Consider the following 20420-nt stretch of genomic DNA (forward strand, 5'->3'; position numbering starts at 1 on the left):
AAGGTGCGTTGATGATAAATGGAAGTTTGTTATATGCAACTATGTAAATTAGCTCATTAAATGTATACAGAATGGCACACAGACAACTGCACCGTGGACTGGCATGGAAAGAGTTTCCTTCCTGCCCCTTTCTGGCATAAGAGTAGGGTTGGAAAGGTTAGATTTTTATAGGTAAATGTCAGTAAATGTCTATTTCACCACACACACACACAAACCAATGGGAAAATATTTCCAATAATAATAATCGAAATCTTCAGATAGGCAGCATTTTTCTTACTTTTCTGAGTACTTATGGGCATCAAAATCCAATTATTTAGATTTTTGTATTAGGCGTCTCACAATATATAATAGTAAAGACAGGCATGATTTGTTGATTTAAGGATATTTACTTGGTATATTTTGACATGCGATGTGAAAAGTTTGTGTTTTAATGGTTATAAATAGGGCCCTACCAAATTCACGGTCCATTTTGGTCAGTTTCACGGTCATAGGATTTTAAAAATCGTAAATTTCATGGTTTCAGCTATTTAAATCTGAAATGTCATGGTGTTGTAATTGTAGGGGTCTTGACCCAAAAAGGAACAGGGGGGGAGGCATTGCAAGGTTACTGTAGGGGGAGGTTGTGGTACTGCTACCCTTACTTCTGCGCTGCTGTTGGAGGCAGCGCTGCCTTCAGAGCAGGGCAGAGCGGCGGCTGCTGGCTGGGAGCCCAGCTCTGAAGGCAGAGCCACTGCCAGCAGCAGCAGAGAAGTAAGCTTGGCATGGTATGGTATTGCCACCCTTACTTCTGCGCTGCTGCCTGCAGAGCTGGGCCCTCAGTCAGCAGCCGCCACTGTCGAGCTGCCCAGCTCTGCAGGCAGCAGCGCAGAAGTATGGGTGGCATGGTATCGTATTGCCATCCTTACTTCTGCACTGCTGCTGGCGGGGCGCTGCCTTCCGAATTGGGCGCCCAGCCAACAGCCACTGCTCTCCGGCTGCCCAGCTCGAAGTGCAGTGCAGAAGTAATGGTGGCAATACTGTAACCCCTCCCTAAAATAACCTTGTGACCCCCCCTGTAACTCCCTTTTGGGCAGGACCCCCAATTTGAGAACGCTGGTCTCCCCTGTGAAATCTGTATAGTATAGGGTAAAAGCACAGAAAAAAAAAACAGATTTCCTGGGGGAGGGATGAGATTTCATGGTCTGTGATGCATTTTTCATGGCTGTGAATTTGGTAGGGCCCTAGTTATAAAGCTTTAACTTTTTGAATCTCAACATCTACTGTCACTAAATAATTGTCCATCCACCCCCATAATTTCCTACAACTGTGAAAATGTAAATGGATAAAAATAGGGAAAATGCTTAAAAACAAACAGTGATATGTGTCAATTATAGAAAATAAAAAGCAAATTCTTCTAAACGTACCTAAGAGCAAACATGTGCTTCCCATGAGCGTGCTATTGTGAGCAGTAACTGCCCTGGGGCGATGATTATTAAGGGTACGTTTAGATTCTTTATGACACTTGCATGTTTCTGTTTCTTTAATACAAATCAAAATGCTAAAGCCTATTCTTTTATATTGCTCTTGACTTCAACTAGTCTCTACCTCTCATCCGCCCCAACATGTTACTTTTACATTGCCCTGCCCAAGAGTACACTGAACCCGCCCATCTCCTTCCCCCACCTGTGCCTCTCACATGCCATGTCTTCCTCCTGCACCCCCATCTGCTCCGAGTCTGTCCTAAGGCAGGACATGCTTGTGCTTAAAGCACTGGATCTGGGGGAGCTGAGTGCAGTTTCTACCTCGGCCTTAGACCCTTGAGCACCTCGCTTCACCTCTCTGTGCCTCAGTTCTCGGTCTATAAAACAGGGATAATACTTCCTTTCCCCCACCCTCTGGTCTATTTGGATTGCAAACTCTTTGGGGCAAGGGCTGTCTCATTATATAGCCCTAGCGAGACCAGGCCTCAGTGCAGTTTCTGATGGGTGGCAGGAGCATATCTTCCCACCAGCCACCCTTGCTGGCCTCACCCCTTTGCTGCCCCCCTCCTGCTTCCCCAGCCACGGCTCCTTATTTCCCCAGTGTGCTCCTTGTCTTGGGCCTCATCCCCCTGCAGCTCCCGGGGCACTGGGGGCTCAGCGCCTGGAAGGGCAGCAGCACCGGCGTGTAGACCCCTCGCACATGCTCACTGGGCCCGCGGCGGCGCTCTGAGCATGTGCAGGAGGAGGCCGGGCCGCCAGCGCCGCTGCTCCGGGGCTGTGTCTGGCGCGCCCTCCCGCCCAGGTCCCTCCCAGGTGAGGCTGCGCTGGGCGGGGTGAGGTGCGGAGCGGGCGGGCGCGCGCAGAGCCCCCGTCCTTCCTGCGTGCCTGGCAGTGCCGCGGCCCCAGCCTCTTTGCATCCCCCCGGCCAGCTCCGGGCGCAGCCGGCGGCATGAGCGGGTCGGAGGAGGAGAAGCAGCTGGAGCGTCTCACCAGCCTGAAAGCGCAAGGTAAGGCAGCGGCGGCCGCGGGCTGGGAGATGATCGGCTGCTGCCTTGGGCTCCGTGGCGGGGTCAGGCAGGCGATAGAACAATTGCACCAGCGGAGCCCACGTGCAACGGGACATTTCATTTCCCTCCCCGCTCACCCCCCGCGGTTGCAAACGGGGATTGGCATTAAAGAAGCGGAGCAGGCGAGGCGGTGCCAAGTGGGGCCAGGCGCTGGCTAGGCGGGTGTGTGCCTGAGCAGCTCCTGGCGCACTGATGTGTGACTCAGGGTGGGGAGAAAGGCACGGCTGCAAACGAATTACCTTGGGCATCAGCTTCACGTCTCGACCGTGGAGCTAATAAAGGGGCCCGTAAGGGAGCGATTTCAACCAGGGTAGTCATTGGAGGGCCTAACTTTGAGGCCTGTTTTATTCTCCTAACAATTGAGATTTTCACTTGATCCCCATTCTCTCTCTCTGTCAACTCCCTGTGAAGGCTTGTATAGTTCTAATGGCTAATCTCTTCCCTATTCACGGCATATAAATCACCTTCCAGCACCCACCTATTTTTGCTTGGTTGGTTGTTGTAGCTAGGTCAGCAGTTGGCATCGGAATAATAGATGTGGGCTGATTTGGGTTGATGGGATAATGAAATATTTTAAGATGTACATAGGTTAACCTATCTCTTTCTTCCTCCCGGCAAGTGAAAAATAATCATGTACAATAAAACCAGTATCAAATGCCCAAATACATTTCCTAAAATGGACCCCAGTGAACCCCAGACATATCTTCCAAAAGAAGGCTCATTAGGCAAAATCTTTCTGTGCAGAAATGCTGTTTGTTTCTTGAGGTAAGAATCCAGCTACCCAACCATCTTCTAAGGGAAGCTAAAACCATACAGTTCCTTGCCATTTCTGAACTAACTCCCAGAGTCACTTGTCCCCCTGAGCAAAGTGGGATGTGTTAAAGTACTGAACAGATAATGACAACTAAAAGTTCATTCACTGCATGAGAATTATAATCCACTCTTGATCTGGGTGCAAACCTCACACTGACATCAGTGTGTGTTCTCTTGTGCCTTGAGTGGCATAGAGTCCCAGGTTAAATTTAAAATGGAATTTGGCCCTTGTTACCAAATGAGTTTGATACCCCTGCTTTAGTTGCTATCCTCTGCTTTTCATAAAGGCATCCAGGGCTTCAGCTCTGTAGATGTTGAGGTCTCTTGAATGCATATTGTCACAGTTCAGAGCAACTACACCTGTATTTCCCCTCCGTCATACAACAAGGGCACTTGCTCTCAGTCTTCCAACTCCTCAGCTATTGTCCTCCACCCACATGTCTCTCCCTGCCACCCAGGTATTTCCAGGCTTCATAGTTCCTGCCTTCACCGTTTTATTCCCAACACAGACAGGTTACCTAAGGACACCTGCTTGCTTTCTCTTGGTTAATAGATGTAATTGCTACAGTTTTAAACTGCCACACAGTGCTTCCTAGGCAAGCCTACTTTATTTTTAAGGTAAAAAAGCATTACAGAGAAAACATTAAAAACAACCAAAGAAACTACATGCATTCTAATGAGCTTACCAGAGTCCACCCCAACCCTATGGATTCTAGCAGGAGCAGTCCTTCAAATCCCCCTCCAAGGGGATACATTGTGATTGCAAATTCATCACAGTTTCAATTTAGAACAAGCTTATGGGACCTCAATAGGCCCAGTACTTCCAACCCTACCATAAGGATTGGGGCCCTCTGTGGACCAGGGATCCCGTCCCTTTGTTGAACCAGGAAGACGGCTGTGAGCTAGTTTAAAACCAGGTTGGTTTTAAAAAAACAAAACCATTCTTTGTCTCTTGGCCCTTGGGGAACCTAGTTTGAACAAGTATGATGCAATTTTCTCTTCTCTTGAGTGGGAATGGTGCAGGTCTGGTGATTGGCATGGGTGCTTACATTGTGTATGAATTTACCCCCTCTCCTCCACTCTACAGCAGAAGCTTTGATGGATCCTTAACCAAAATTCAGCTGAATTTTTTTTGAGTATCAGCTCTAAGACTTCAGATAGTTTTAGAAGTGGTTTGTTTTTGTTTTTTTAATTTCCCAGTAACTAACCCAACTGCTGGATCTGCTGCTGCTCGAACTTGTATTCTAGCCTGTGAACAAGTTCAATAATTGTTCATTCATGATTCTTAAATGGACACATTTCTGTAATTCAACACCAAATATACAAATTCAGATAGTTATTCAAAACTACTAGTCCTCACAGCTGTCCATCAGCACCGTTGGTTCCAAAATACCAACAATCGCTGAAATGACTACGCATTTGGAGTATTCCTCACAGGCACTTGGGGGGAAATCCTGGTCTTAGGCTATGGCTACACTGGCGCTTTACAGCGCTGCAACTTTCTCGCTCAGGGGTGTGAAAAAACACACCCCTGAGCGCAGCAAGTTACAGCGCTGTAAAGCGCCAGTGTGAGCCGTGCTCCCAGCGCTGTAAGCTAATCCCCTCGTGGGTACCTGCAGCGCTGGGAGAGCTCTCTCCCAGCGCTGACGCGCGACCACACTCACTCTTCAAAGCGCTGCGCAGGAGTGGTCCTGCGGCAGCGCTTTGAAGTTTTGAGTGTAGCCATGGCCTTACTGAACTCGGTTGGAATAGGGCCAGGATTTCACCCATGATGTCTAGGGATCTCGGGCCGGACTACCATAACCCTGTTAAACATTTAATGGAGCTTATGGCACTCCAGGAAATAGGTTGTGGAAAAGATATCATGGCTCAAGTATGTGCTGCCCTAGATGCACATCTGTTCTTGAAATGAGACACTGTCACATGCAGATGAAGAGCAATATTTTATCATAAATTATATTAATTTGTCTTTAAATGTGGGAGTTTTACTATGCTACTACAAAACCTAAGAACAATAGAAATATTGCCACGCTTATGTGAGTTTGGGATTTTCTTAAAAGGAAAAAATATTCCAATGGAAAATATTTTTAAACATTGATTCCCTTGTAGTTTACATCTGACATATTCCAGCATTTTACTAGGACATGGGCCTGTAAAGTTCTACTGACATGTCGAAGTTCTGGGAAATGCCAAAGGTGAATAACCTAAATAATAAAATTGTAAAAGTTTTATTTTATTTATAATGAACTAAGTATTGTTAAACAGATAACTAAACTTGCTTCCTTTTTATATGAAGTTTTAATCTAACACTGTCCCATTAATATTGCAGATAAGAGAAAAAGGGAAACCATTTTAGACATTTATGACTTTCCTCAGATGATAAAGATAAGCTGGCTTTAGGGACACTCAGGAACTGCAGGCAACATGTAACTAGAATAAATATTTTGAAATCTTACCACCACTTTATATAGGAGTGGCTAATGGTATTTCTTCAAACATAATGCTGCTAACATGGGGGTCTGATTTCATTATAGGTTAGAGATACAAATTTGGTCAAAAGTCCTCTCTTCAGTTAAACAACGGTGAATGGTGTCAGATTGTTATCTCTTGTAGGACTTCTGAAGAGTCTCCTGTGGATTTGAAAGGGTGGAAAACATTCAGCAAACCCTCCCCATTCGTGCCCCATGATAATGAGCCTCCACAAGAATGTTTTTTTTCCCCCCAAGGGCATGAAAATCTTACCTGATGTGTGAACTAACGGGATAACTAAACTGACCATCTTGGTTGGTAAAGCTGGGACACAGAGACACTGGAGCTGTTTTTATGCAAGCTATGTTTCCCTCTCACCAACAGGGGATAGCTGGTGGATTTTTCAAGCTCTCTGTATTTCAGCTGGGATACTTGATACTGACCATTCTTTGACTTGCTCTGTTGCCTAGTATATAAAGCGTGAATGTCTTAGAGCAGTGGTTTTTAACCTTTTTGCATTTGCGGATCCCTAAAAAATTTCGAATGGAGGTGTGGATCCCTTTGGAAATCTTAGACGTAGCCTGCACACGCCCAGGTTGAAAATCACTGTTTTATGGTGGTAATAACCTTTCACAGACCCCTTAGACATAAGTCCACAGACCCCACCTAGAAAACAACAGCCTTAGAGAAACATGATCTCAATCTAGATAACTCTCTGGATGTAGAGTGTTCTCACTAGTTTGAGCCTGTAAAGAACTTAATTAAGTGATTTGAATAGGTATAGCAGGGTCTGCTATAAATGTAAAAACGTAGATTCATAGGGTATCTCTACACTGCAGTTAGACACCCGTGGCTGGCCCGTGCCAGCTGACTTGGGCTCAGGGGCTGTTTAATTGCAGTCTAGATGTTTGGCCTTGGACTGCAGCCCAAGCTCTGGGACCTTCCCACCTTGCAGGGTCCTAGAGCCAGAGCCTGAATGTCTACACTGGAATTAAACTAGGGTTACCATATTTTAAGTGTCCAAAAAGAAGATACTCCACGGGGCCCTGGTCCTGCCCCAACTCCGCCCCTGCCCCGCCCAACTCCGCCCCTTCTCCAAAGTCCCCGCCCCAACTCCGCCCCCTCCCTTGAATGCTTCGCCCCCCTGCCCCGCCCCCTCCCCTGCTTCCCGCGAACATTTGATTCACAGGAAGCCTGAACCAGGCAGGCAGCAGGTAAGCTGGGGCTGGGGTTGGGGGGGCGGCGCGAGGAGGCGCGGCCCAGTCCGGCCTCCCCAGCCGAGCGGCTCCCTCCGGTGGCCGGCCCCGGCCAAGAGGCTCTGGCCCCAGCATCTCCGGCCCGGCTTGGCTCGGGCCCTGGGGCGCTGGCCCTGGCCCTGGGTGAGCGGGCGCCAGCCAGCGGCCGAGCAGCCCCGGTCCCAGCAGCTCCAGCCGGCCCAGCTCGGCTCGGGCCCCGGTTCCGGCTGAGCAGCCTTGGCCCTGGGCGAGCGGCGCCGGCCGGCGGCCAAGCAGCCCCGGTCCCAGCGGCTCTGGACGGCTCGGGCCCCGGTTCCGGCCGAGTGGCTCTGGCCCTGGGCGAGCGGCGCCGGCCGGCGGCCAAGCAGCCCCGGTCCCAGCGGCTCTGGCTGGCTCGGGCCCCGGTTTCGGCCGAGCGGCTCTGGCCCGGCCCTGGCAGAGCAAGCGGCGCCGGCCGGCGGCCAAGCACCCGCCGGCCCCAGCAGCTCCAGCCCGGACCCAAACCCCACGACCCCTCCCTCCCTATTTTCCCAGACATGTCCGACTTTTTGGCAATTCCCCCCGGACAGGGATTTGAGGACCAAAAAGCCGGACATGTCCGGGAAAATCCGGACGTATGGTAACCCTAATTAAACAGCGTGTTACCCTGAGCCCCGCAAGCCTGAGGGCCAGCTGTGGGTTTGTAATTGCAATGTAGACATATCCATAGATTCTAAAGCCAGAAGGGACCGTTGTGACCATCTAGTCTGAACTGCTGTGTAACGTAGGGCTTCCCTGAATTAATTCCTATTTGAACGGGAGAATATTTTTTTAGAAAAACATCCAGTCTTGTTTTAAAAGTTGCTTGTGATGGAGAATACCTCACGATCCCTCGTCAATTGTTCCAATGGTTAATTACCCTCATTTCTTAAAAATGTGCACTTTATTTCAGGGCTTTGGAGCTGTGCTCAGGCTCTGCTCCAGCTCCAGGCAAAAAACTGCAGCTCCACTGCTCCGGAGCTGCTCTGCGCTCCAGCTCCGGGCTTCGCTCCAAAGCCCTGCTTTATTTCTAGTCTGAATTTGTCTAGTTCAACTTCCAGCAATTGGATCTTGTTGTATCTTTGTCTGTGAGACTGAATGGTCCACTTATTAAATTTCTGTTTCCACCTCTAGGTACTTATAGGCTGTGATTGAGTGACCCCTTAACCACTTTGTTAAACTAAATAGATTGAGCTCCCTGAGTCTTTCATTATAAGGCATGTTTTCTAATCCTTTGATCGTTCTTATATCTCTTCTCTGAACCCTCCAATTTATCAACATCCATTTTTAATTCTGGCCATCAGAACTAGACACAGTATTCCCATAGGATACTCCTGAGGGAATTCTGCACCAAAAATTAAAAATAATGCACACAATATTTTAATATTCTGCAAAAGTCTGCACATTTTATTTGTCAAAAAATAAATGTGGCTCCAACATGGGAGTGGGGAGCACAAACCATTGGCTGCATTAAGGAGATCACCCTGAAGCCCCCACCTTCCCCAGTACAGGGACTCAACAGTGAGGCTGCATATAACCCTGGCACAGTGCGAGGGCTGGGCCTACTCCAGAAACACCTCAGGGCCCTGCCCCTCTGTGCCAGGTGCACCAGTGTGGGTGGGCAAACTCAGCCCAGCAGGATCGAAGTGTGGAGGGGCTTAGTGTGGGGGGATCCAGGTGTGGGGTGAAAGGTTTTTGTGCTCATTGGGAGTTCCGGGTGCAGGGGCGTTGGGACTCTGATGGGGATCCAGGTGAAGGTGTTTGGGGCTCAGCAGGGGGGATCTGGGTGTGGGGAAATAGAGCTTGGTGGGGGGTGGGTGGGAATTAGTGGAGGGGTCCGATGGGGTGAGGGTCCAAGTGCAGCTGGTTGGGTATGGGATGGGAGGGATTGCCTCCCCCAACAGAGGCGAAGCATGGGGGGGCACACGGAGTTACCTGCCACTCCCCCCCCTCCATTTCTGCAAGCACAGAGCTGCCCACCTGAAAGAGACCACGTCTGGGGGGGAGGGGTCTAGGTGTGGGCGAATAGGGCTTGTCAGGTGAGGGTTTGATGGGCTGCTTAATGGGAGAGCCCCAGGTGCTGCTGAGGGGATGCTGCATGCCAAGCTCCCACTCCTCCCCGTGATTCCCCTATCCCCTTTTCTTCTCCATCCCCCTGCCCTCACTCCCACATTCCTCTCCCCCTACCCAGTTCCACCCCCCTTTCTCTCATTTGCCCGGTCTCCCTTACCCAGCCCCACCACTCTCACTCACTGTTACACAGAAAACAGGAAGGCTCCCAGGACACAGAAGGGGAGCACAACTGGCACTAGGACCTAGAGGTGGCGTTCAGCTGTAGACGCTCAGCGGTGGGAGTAGGGTGACCAGTTGTCCCGATTTTATAGGGACAGTCCCGATATTTGGGGCTTTGTCTTATATAGATGCCTATTATCCCCCACCCTCTGTCCTGATTTTTCACACTTTCTGTCTGGTCACCCTAGGGGAGACGTGGTCTCTTTCAGGTGGGCAGCTCTGTGCTTGCAGGAATGGAGGGGGGGGAGTGGCAGGTAACTCCGTGTGCCCCCCCCATGCTTCGCCTCTGTTGGGGGAGGCAATCCCTCCCATCCCCAACTGCACCCATGGTTGTCCCCCCCCCCCCCTTCCTTCCCCCACATCGCTTCCCTTTCATTTTCTGCAAGGAAGCACAGGAATTCTGCAGGGAGGCTATTTTCTGCGGGCACGCAGTCCCACAGACTCTCCCAGGAGTAATAGGAGTCACATCAGTGCCAAATATGGAGGTAATATGACCTTTTCTTGGATGTTCCTCTGTTGATACATCCATGGATCATATTAGCCCTCCCCCCCCCCCCCCCCCCCCCCCCCCCCCCGCATCATACATGGAGCTCATGTTCAGATGATTATATACCATGACTGCCAAGTCTTTTTCAGAGTCATTGCTATATATGTTACCCAGGTATACCATAATTGATATTTCAGAAAATTCTCCAAAACCGCAGCTCCATTAAATGGCACTCAACGTTCCTATGAGAGCAGGTAGTTGGACTACAATTTGCAGAAGAAACTGTCTATTCTAGTAATTTTAGGTACCGTACCAAACTGGCTTAGCCAGTGCATCATAATAGTGCTTTATCACTTGATCAAAAGATGGGTTTGGGTTAGCTTTGGCTCCATTAGCACTACTGTTACTTTGCCATCAAAGTTAAAGGGATAACAGTGTAGGCGAACACTTAAAATACCAAGGGTTATTGCCCACTGGATGAAAACAGCCTCAAAGTACCATTAAGTCTCTTGCTGACCTTGCAAACTGTCGTAGTTAACCTCTATCTTCACTATCTCATCTTAAATATCAGTTTATATTGCACGCTTTTCTTCATCTGTCTGATAAGTCTTAGCTAATACCATACTTGCCAATAGTATGATTCATGAAATACCAATTTACAACTGTCACTTCTCTTGTCCCAGCTGTCAGTGCGTCTGGATAGTTCTGAAATTGTCCAAAAATTATCTGTTAAAAAAAATTATCCCAGGTAACTTTGAACAGAGCAGGACCATACACTTCCCAAAGAACTGACTCTGTACTAGCCCAGTGGGATTATCTTTCAGTAGTACCATAAACATATGCCACTTGCAAACTCTTAATGCAACCTGACAAATTCATTCTCATCCTTGGTAGAGGACATATCTCGGAGTCTATGATACGGTATCATATCAAGGTGACATGGCTGTTGGGCAGTTTCTTTTCCATATTGACCATTGCAAAACTTGTTACAATCATGCCCCTGCTTAAGCAGACCTTCCATGTGGTTGCCATTCACCAGTTCAAATCCTGCATGAAAGTCTTCTGTGTTTATTGTACTTTAACAAATTCTCTCATTTCAATTTCAGTCATTAATGACGTCTGGTTTCAAGAACACGCAAAGATAAAGCTTTCTGTACAGTCTTAATGATTAGGCTTTATAATGTAATGGTGCACTTAATTTACGTCTCAGTGCGGAGAACTGTGAAACTGCAGGATGCTGACTTGGGCCCTGATTCTGCAAACACTTTGCAACATACATACACAGGTGCTTAACTTCACTCGTACCTAAAGTTGAGTATCTGCAGGCTCTGTGCCATAGTCTGCGTGTCTGTGTTTATGTACATGTAGTTTTAGATGCATGCATACATGTTTTTAGAAGCACTTGAGACTCAAGGTGATATTAATTCTTATTTTTCTGGTGATGACTTGGCTTCTAAATTGTACTCTCATCCATAATACGCTAATCTCATTAGATACAGTATTTCATGGTTCTCTTTACACATAGGGTTGCAGAGGATCCTCTTTAATTCATTATTCTGACAGTTTTCTTCCCTATCTTCTATTCTGACAGGTTTGAGTAGATTTTTTTTCGTTATCCTTTTAAGATCAGGACCCATTGGTGCTGTATCTGTGCAGGAAAAGCTACTGCCTGATGCACCATCATCTCTTTTTGAGGTGAAATCTGGAGAGATCTCACCACTGGAGAGAGTAACAATCAATCTCTGGTGTACTAAGAGGTGGGAAAATATCCGAGATTCATTGAGAAATGTATAGATTGGATGAAAAATCTACTCACATGTGAACCAAATATGTTTGAGGATTTTGATCATTTTATTTTGTAATGAAGCAAATTCATCGAGGAGTCAGAAGTTTCCTCGTTCCGTTCTTGGAACCCATAATTCTATAGATTGTATGTTGATTTTTTTTCCCCTCAGACTTTTGCAGGGGTTGGTCTATTATCTACTAGCAGACTGACCATTCTTTCTAGCTGAAGCAGCTAACCATACGGTGAGGCCCACAAATGGACAAAAAGCAGTGTGTTTCTAATCATTTTTTTGTCTACAGAAATGTCCTCTAACTGGTTGGGCTGTGTGTTGTACCCTCCTGTGGTATAAACCATAGGATAGGGCAGGACTCCAAGAAACTCCACAAGGTAAACCAGCATGGAAGCTCCCAATTAAATCTCCTCTCAGAGGACGGTTTATGGGGCCAATGGCAGAGGCCTCCCAGCCCCATGGATCCTGGAGATCTGTACAGAATGGACGATCAAGTCCTGTGGATGATTGGCATCTTTATAGTGTATTCTCTGTGTTGTTTTTTCTCCTTTCCCCTGCAAAAGTGTGACTGCTACATGAGTTTTGCTTATATTGCTGCCCACTGTGCACTTACACAAATCTACCCACCCTGCAAGAGCGCACATGGGGAGTATAACATGGTTTTTTGTGGCAGTACTAAGTGTGAATCCATTGGGCTATCTACGGCTCCAATGGGGTCCACACCTACTCACCCTTAACTGAAATCCTTTTAGGTGTTGACTGTGGAGTTTGGAAGAGAAGAGGGAACATAAAGTAGAGCCTCTGTTATCCTCCTTTTATGCCCTAACAGCGATTAACAGTTCTTATCTTTGCTATACTTGTTTTACTATGGTGGGGTACTATTGTTTGAGAAATGTGCTGTGGGACAGACCCAGTATGATCTAATCTCCTGCTTTCCAGGCTTGCAGGAATTGCAAGCACAACACCACCACCCCCATAGGGCAGGTCTGCACGTAAAACTTCTACTGCTTAAGTAATGTTGGGTAAGCGTGTGATTTATTTATTTAAACATCATTTCTATACCAGCAAAGGTGCTAGTGTAGACACATTTATACTGGTGAGACTCAGTCTTTTGCCAATGTAGCTTATTTCATTCAGAGAACCAGTATAAGCTATATTGGCAAAAGCACTCTTGCCAGTATATGCTGGATCTGCTGCAAACCTTTTTGGGTGTAGATTAGATATTCGTCTAGAGGAGCAGATGATGGACTGAGCTTTCCTTTCCTTGACAGCTTTATTTACCATCTGATTAAATGACCATTTCAACCTAGTAACTCTGATTAAGTGGAATCCTTGGTTGATTTGACGTGGAAGGACACTCAGCCATATTCTGTGGAGGTCATTCGAACCTCTTCAAAATAAAAATACAAAACCGTACACGAATATAGCATTGAGGTTACTTAAATGTTTCCAAGCTGGGAAATGTGAAACATTAGACAGGCAAACATTTTAGTGTGTGATTTTAGTTGGAGTAGGTACTGCCACCTCTTGTTAATGTTGCCCAACACTTTCCATTGCAAGACCCTGGTTTTGGTTGCTTATTACTTTGTAAAGCCTAATTTTCCATACCTGGTATCTGCCTTAGGGTGAATTTTTGGAAAGTTTCAGCAAAAACTGTTCAGTCATTTCTCAAAATGAAGTAAGGGAAAAATATGATTTGCCCATTTAAAAAAAAACAAACAACCCACAAAACAGTTTCATTTTAAAGCTGTAGTGCCTGCATGCTTTGGAACAAAAACTTGACATTTGGCAGGGTAGGGTGGTGCAGTGAGTCTGGTTTCAGAGATGTGCTTTTTTTGCTGTCTCGCTGAAAATCCACCTGAATGTGGCCAACTAATGAGACTCCGAAAATTGCAGTTCATGCATGGTCAGTAGAGACTTGTTGGAATTGACGGGTAGAGTCACTGAAGATTTCATTGGTACTGAGTGTTCTTCATCCTGGGGCGCCAGGGACTGAGAAGAACTCTTCCTGCAATTGCTCCTTCCATTCATCCGGGACTGATGTGGTGCCAGGCACAGGAACTGAGGGAGACTTTGTCTCCTGTGCTCCTGTTGCATCCCATACTAGCACACAGGCTGAAAGGAGGAAACAGTCTGATTTGAAATCAGAATCAGGGTTGCCAACTTTCTAATCACAAAAAACAGAACACCCTTGTCCCGCCCTCTGCCCCTCCCCTTCTCTGAGGCCCCACCCCTGCTCACTCCATCCCCCCCTCGCTCGTTGCTCGCTCTCCCCCACCTTACTCACTCATTTTCACTGGAGTGGGGCAGGGGGTTGGGGTGCGGGAGGGGGTGAGTGCTCCAGTTGGGGGTGCAGGCTTTGGGTTGGGGCTGGGGATGAGGGGTTTGGGGTGTAGGAGGAGCCTGGGGTTGGGGCCAAGGGCTCCAGGTTTTTGGAGGAGGCTCCAGGCTGTGGGAGAGGATACAGGCTCTGGGCTGGAGGTGTGGGCTCTTGGGTGGGGCCAGAAATGAGGGGTTCCTGGTGCGAGAGGGGAGCTCTGGGTTGGTGCAGGGGGGGCTCTGTCTCCATCTGGGGTGTGGGCTTTGGGATGGGGCCAGGGATGAGGGGCTTGGAGTGCAGGAGGGGGCTCTAGGCTGGGGCCGAGGGGTGCGGAATGCGGGAGGGGGTTCTGAGCTGGGGCATAGGGTTGGGGCGCGGGAGGAGGTTCAGGGCTGGGGCAAGGGATTGGGGCACGGGGCAGAGTGCGGGCGCCAGGTGACACTTATTTTGGGTAGCTTCCCGGAAACGTCGACATCTCCCTCTCGCTCCCTATCACAGGACTGGGAGCCAGGAACTCTTGAAAGGCTCAGATACCACAATGATGGATATAGTAGAACTTTAATAGGCTAGAATAAAATCCTGGATCTGCCACTGACTAACTGTGAGGGTTTGGGCAAATCACTTCACCATTCTGTTTCTGTTCTCCATCTATAATCTATTCTCTGCCTGCCTGTCATTAATATCTGTACAGGACTTTAAACAAAGTGCTACATAAGTATATGGTACTATTATTAATTGTCATGTGTTTACCCAATACATTGTTGAATTATAAGAAGATGATTATCAGTCACACGTGGAATTTTAGAGTTAAGTGAATCTTGTAGACATCTGATCCTGGCTAACTTGAGTTAGGGATGCCACTGAACTTTGTTTGGTATCCAAGTGCATACAGTATGGACTTTATACGTGACGCTTCAAAAACAAAAACCTGCATGAAGGCTCCACAAGAAAAAGGTTGTTGCATCTTTCATCACATACTTGTTAAGGGTCACCCTCGTAAGGGTCACCCTCGTTCCACTCTAACCAAGAATCTGATTCACAGCATAGATCCACTTTTAAAAACTTTTGTGAAGTCACTTCTAAAGAAAGCTTGTACTGTTGAGCTACTTTAGGGAAGAGGTTTATTAAGAATGCTTCACCTAAAGATTCCGTAAAAGGGGCCTACATGTGTCCTCTGGAAGCTGTCATCCATATAATGATAACAGAGATCTTAATATGAAACAAGGTTCTTCTGAGTCCATGTCAGGTGTATTCAAACAGGGAAAAGGGGGCAACTTCTTGACAATAAAAGATCATGGCCTGACAGTTCTCGATTGATTGATTTTGTGTATGGGGCTAACAAAACAGTAAGATGGAACGCAGTAGGAATTCCAGGCTTAAAACTGGTTTGTATATCCAGTCATTTTAAGTCCTACGTACCTAGTTTGCATTATCCTTAAATATACCTAGAAACCGTTAGCATTTTCCAAACAGCTATACCTACTAAGACAACAAGAACCTTAATTTTCACATCTGTGGCTGGGGTCTACTGAGATTACAAACCTCTTCTTTCATGGTCATAAAGCAAACCCAGAAATTTCTTATAAAGAGAATATTAGCTAGTGGCAATTAATTTTTAAATTCCCTAAGAGAGAACTTAATTTTATTGCTCTGTTTTCTCTGTGTGTATATTTTTCCCATATAGTTTCCTTATCTGTCAGATCTGCAGATATCTGGTGAGTTTGCATGTGGTTTGTGGCCACGTTTTCAGCGGTTTTGTTGTGCTTTTCTCCTTGAAAGCCCTGGGTGGCTCTGTACAGACACTGTGGTTTTGGGGTAGCCATTGTTTGCAGCCAAGCAAAGGTGTGAGGGTGAGAACCTCCGTTAGGAAATGGAGGTAGATTCATTGTTCTAGTAGCCCAGAGCATTCGTTTTCGCCACACGTTCTCATCAGCTGCTCGTGTAAATGGCTAACAAAGAGTGTGTCTACATTGCAGTTGGCAGGTGTGATTGCAGTGTGTGTACGCATACCTGAACTAGCTTTGGGTGAGCTAGCTTGCTAAAAATAACAGTGTAGCCACAGTGGCACAGACTAGTTGTCGGAGTACGTAACCTGCGCAGGATTGTACTTGGGTGGCTAGCCCATGTAGCTGCCTGAACTATTGTGGCTACTAGTTTTTAACGGGTTAGCTAGATCAGTGCTAGCTTGTGTTTGTGCACACGTGCTGCAGTGGCACCTCCTGCCTGCAGTGTAGACATAGCTTAAGCTACTTTTAAGGAGACCAGCATCCTTGAATTACCTTTTGCAGTTGATATGGCCAATCAGCTCTTACTAATTCCAATTAGCTAATCTGCAGACACAGAGAGGCAAGATGGTCCAGTCGCTAGGGCCCTGGCCTAGAACTTGAGAGACCTGGATTCAGTTCCTTGCTCGGCCACAGACTTCCTGTGTGACCTTGGGCAAGTCTCTGTGCCTCAGTTACCCATCTGTAAAATGGGGATAATAGCATTTCCCTACCTCACTGGAACGTTATAAAGATAGATACATTAAAAAGAATTGACAAGTGCTTAGATAAGGCAGTAGTGGGGACAGAGGGTATATATATGTACCTTTAGATAGAAAAACATTCTTGCAGACTGCCAACTAGTTTACCATCTTGGGCTTGTTTACAAGAGATAGTTGCATCAATTTAACTTAAATTGGTTTTTAAACCAGTTTAGTTAAACTGGTGCAAAAAGGGTGTGGACACCCTTATTTTGTTTTAAAGACCATTCCTAATTGACATAGGCTATGTCTTCACTATGGGGGGTGGGTGGGGTGGGTTGATTTAAGATAGGCAAATTTAGCTACGCGAATAGCGTAGCTGAATTCGACGCATCCGAGCTGACTTACCCCGCTGTGAGGACGGCAGCAAATCGACCTCCGCAGCTCCCCTGTCGATGGCTCTTACTCCTACCTGCGCTGGTAGAGTACAAGCATTGATTCGGGGATCGATTGTCGTGTCCCGACGAGACGCGATAATTCGATCCCCGAGAGATCGATTTCTACCCACCGATTCAGGCGGGTAGTGAAGACGTAGCCTAAGGCAAACTGAAATAAATCTGGTTTAAACAGACACACAGAGCCTTTTGCCCCAGATTAACTATATCAGTTTAAAAATATCACCTTAAGTTAAACCAGTGCCACTTTCTTGTAAAGACAAAAAGAAAAGATAGTGACAGATACTGAGTGGTTAAGTGGGTAAGGTGGGAACAATGGCTAGAATAATCAAATACTCTGGTTGCTGTGTTTAATGATGCGTCCCTCTCGAGAGTTACACCATATTTCTTTTTGTATTCTTTAATTTATTTCCACAAGGTGTCCACAGTACCTCAGAAGACAGATAAATTGCACATGGTCCCTGTCCTGAAGACCAAAATATGTAATGTCACATATGACACAATGAAGGGACAACAAAACTGTGGGGTGGGAATAGGTCAAAGAAGACAGTGGTCATTGCATTGAGGTTAAGCAACTATTCAGCAAAGTTGTGTGCACAGCAGGTTGAGCAAACAAATGTTGTTTATAAATAGATGTATAAATCAAAGGCTTTTTACAATAAAATGGAAGCTGGAATTCCTAGTTCTCCGGTAATGTACTACATTCATGATTGGGATGGAAGGATGGTCCAGTGGTTTGAGCTCTCTCTTGAGACTCTGAAGACCAGGTTCCATGCCCACCCTCTTCACTGACTTCCTGTGTGACCCTGGGAAACTCACTAAGGGTCAGATTTTTAAAGGTATTTGTGTCCAACTCCCAATTTAAATCAATGGAAGTTAGGCTCTCCCTGACTCCATTCCCCATCTGTGAAATGTGGCTAATAGAACTTCCCTACCTCAAAGGAGTGAAGATAAAGACATTAAAGATTGTGAGGTACTCAGAGATTACAGTAATGGGAGCCATAAAAGTATCTTGGATAGGATGATTCATGAGACACCAGCACTAAAACAATATCTGATCCATAATCTGTTCTAATTTGGATTTAAAACCATGAATCCCTGTCACTATGATTCTGTCTGACTCCCTTTTGGTTGAAGAAGTTGATTGATTTTTAGGACACCTCTTCTTCTGCAGACACTCCACAGATTCCTGAAGTCTAAAGAGATGCTCTAGTTCAACCACACATTATTGGGTTTAAGGCAGGAGTTATTAGGTAAAATTCTCCGGCCTGTGTAACCTAGGAGGTTAGATTTCAGGGGTGGCCAACCTGAGCCTGAGAAGGAGCCAGAATTTACCAATGTACATTTCCAAAGAGCCACAGTAATATGTTAGCAGCCCCTCATGAATCCCCTCCCCCGTCGCTCCCAGAGCCTCCTGCCCACCGGCAACGCCTCCCCCTCCCTCCCTGCACCTCCCGATCAGCTGTTTTGTGGCATGCAGGAGGCTCTGGGGGGTGGATGGGGAGAAGCGAGGGCATGGCAGGCTCAGAGGAGGGGGCGGGAAGGGGTGGAGTGGGGGCAGGGCCTGTGGCCAAGCCAGGGGTTGAGCAGTGAGCACCCCCAGGCACATTGGAAAGTTGGCGCCTGTAGCTCCAGCTCGGAGTTTGTGCCTGTACAAGGAGCCGCATATTAACTTCTGAAGAGTCGCATGCGGCTTCGGAGCCACAGGTTGGCCACCCCTGGATTAGATAACCGTGATCGCTTTAAAATGAATGAATATGAAAGTCAATGGGATTTCTGTGCATGGAGCAGCTATGGAATCAGGCCATGAGTGTACTACTAAAATATGTTAATCTTGTTTTTAATTCTTTTTTTGTAGCTGTTGGTGAATATGAAGATCTTAGAGCAGCAAACAACAAAAAGAAAGAGGAGGTTTGTACTCTGCAATATGTTTCCTTAACACCTAATGTACTAGATATTGGAAGTCTTTGTTTGTCTACTGACTTCAGCTGAGTCAAAGTATATCGAGGGGAATTTTGTTGTCTGTTGTAGCAGCTGAAGGCTAACTGTACACTAGAGGTGAAGAATAATATACAGCCATGTGTATGATTGTTGTGAGACAAACATGTGCCTCAAGGATGGAGGAAGATCTTTCTTGGCCTTATGCCTCCAATACCTGAATTGTAAATTTAAATCCCAACGATCACACAGCCAAGCCTTGTCTACATTAGAAAATTAAGTACGTTTTTAATGTTGGGTGCAGCAGCACCCAGTGTAAAAGTGGTTTAAATATGAATGTAGACCAAGTAAATCATTCAAAAGTATCTGCTTCTCCTAGGTCTGAATCTCATTTGTCAGAACCGTTTATGAAATGCATATTATTTTAAAAAGTCTAAAAATATATTGTGAATGTAGGAATGCAGTTAAAAAAAAAAGCCTTTGAAATCAGTCACCCCTCCAGATTTTTAATTCATTTTGCTGGAATTAAAGATTATAGATGAGCCTGATCCTATAGCCTTGATGAAGGTGAAACTCCCCTGGACTTCATATGGACAAGTCAGAACTGCAGGATTGGACTTCTTAAAGTAAGAAGTAAAGCAATGGAGGTCTCAGAATCATTGGAAATCCCCAAGTGACTCAGGGATTTAGCCACGCTACTTCCACTGAGATCAGTTGAGGGTTCTGCGGCCTTTCAATGGAAATTGTTAGTTGCTAAATCACCTAGTTGGTTTCGAAATCTCAGCCAGTGACTCTGGGAGTGCACCAAGTTTGCTGCTCAGGCTCTGAAAGTCTTCCTCCCTAGATTTCAGATCCCTGAGCTCCAGCCCAAGCCCCAGCTATTTTTAGAGTGTTAGGGCAAGCCCTACTACCCAAAATGTGTCAACCCGGGCAGGGAGGCTCTGTGCTTGTCCTGTCTAGACCAACCCCGCACTGGGCTAACGGGGCCTGACTAATCACTGTGGAGCCTGGAGACCACGACCCCTTACCCCTGCTACGCATGGTCCAGGTGGAAGGGACAGATAAAAGGAGGCAGGCCAGCTGAGTCTGGGCTGGCTGAGGAGGAGGGACGTGTGCTTCAAGCTTCTGCAGAGGTGCCTGTGACTCTCCAAGTGGTGGGAAATCGTGAACTTGGACTACGTGCGGATGAACAGCCGACTGCGGGGTGGGGGGACCTGATTAGTTAAAATGAAGTGGAGTGTGGTGCTGTGTTTGCCATTCAGTAAATGTACCATGTAAATGAGGAAGTAGTTTTATTGTGGATATCTGCAATAAAAGAAAGTGTGGGAAGTAGCTGCGGGGGAGGCGGGGGGTGGGGAGAGTGTGGGCAAACAGTGAAAGTTCTCAGTGGTTTGAGCATTGGCCTGCTAAACCCAGGGTTGTGAGTTCAAACCTTGAGGAGGCCATTTAGGGATCTGGGGCAAAAATCTGTCTGGGGTTTGGTCCTGCTTTGAGCAGGGGGTTGGACTAGATGATCTCCTGAGGTCCCTTCCAACCCTGATATTCTATGATTCTATATCTGCCTTCATAGAGCTTCCAGCAGGACTGATCAACATTTTTTATCAAA

The 20420-nt window shown here is 46.8% G+C and overlaps 1 protein-coding gene across 1 annotated transcript in view; it reads left to right on the forward strand.

Moving 5' to 3' along the window:
- The first annotated feature begins 2180 nt into the window (after window positions 1-2180).
- The window catches only part of SHTN1 (shootin 1), a 99404-nt gene continuing 81164 nt past the window's right edge, over window positions 2181-20420 (forward strand). The window contains exons 1-2 of the mRNA XM_005310351.5: window positions 2181-2467; window positions 18735-18787. Of these exons, the coding sequence (XP_005310408.2) occupies window positions 2410-2467; window positions 18735-18787 (111 nt within the window). The 5' untranslated portion in view covers window positions 2181-2409. The remainder of the gene's footprint in view (window positions 2468-18734; window positions 18788-20420) is intronic.

Source organism: Chrysemys picta, chromosome 7 (assembly GCF_011386835.1).
Source record: "Chrysemys picta bellii isolate R12L10 chromosome 7, ASM1138683v2, whole genome shotgun sequence".
Classification (NCBI taxonomy): Eukaryota; Metazoa; Chordata; order Testudines; family Emydidae; genus Chrysemys; species Chrysemys picta.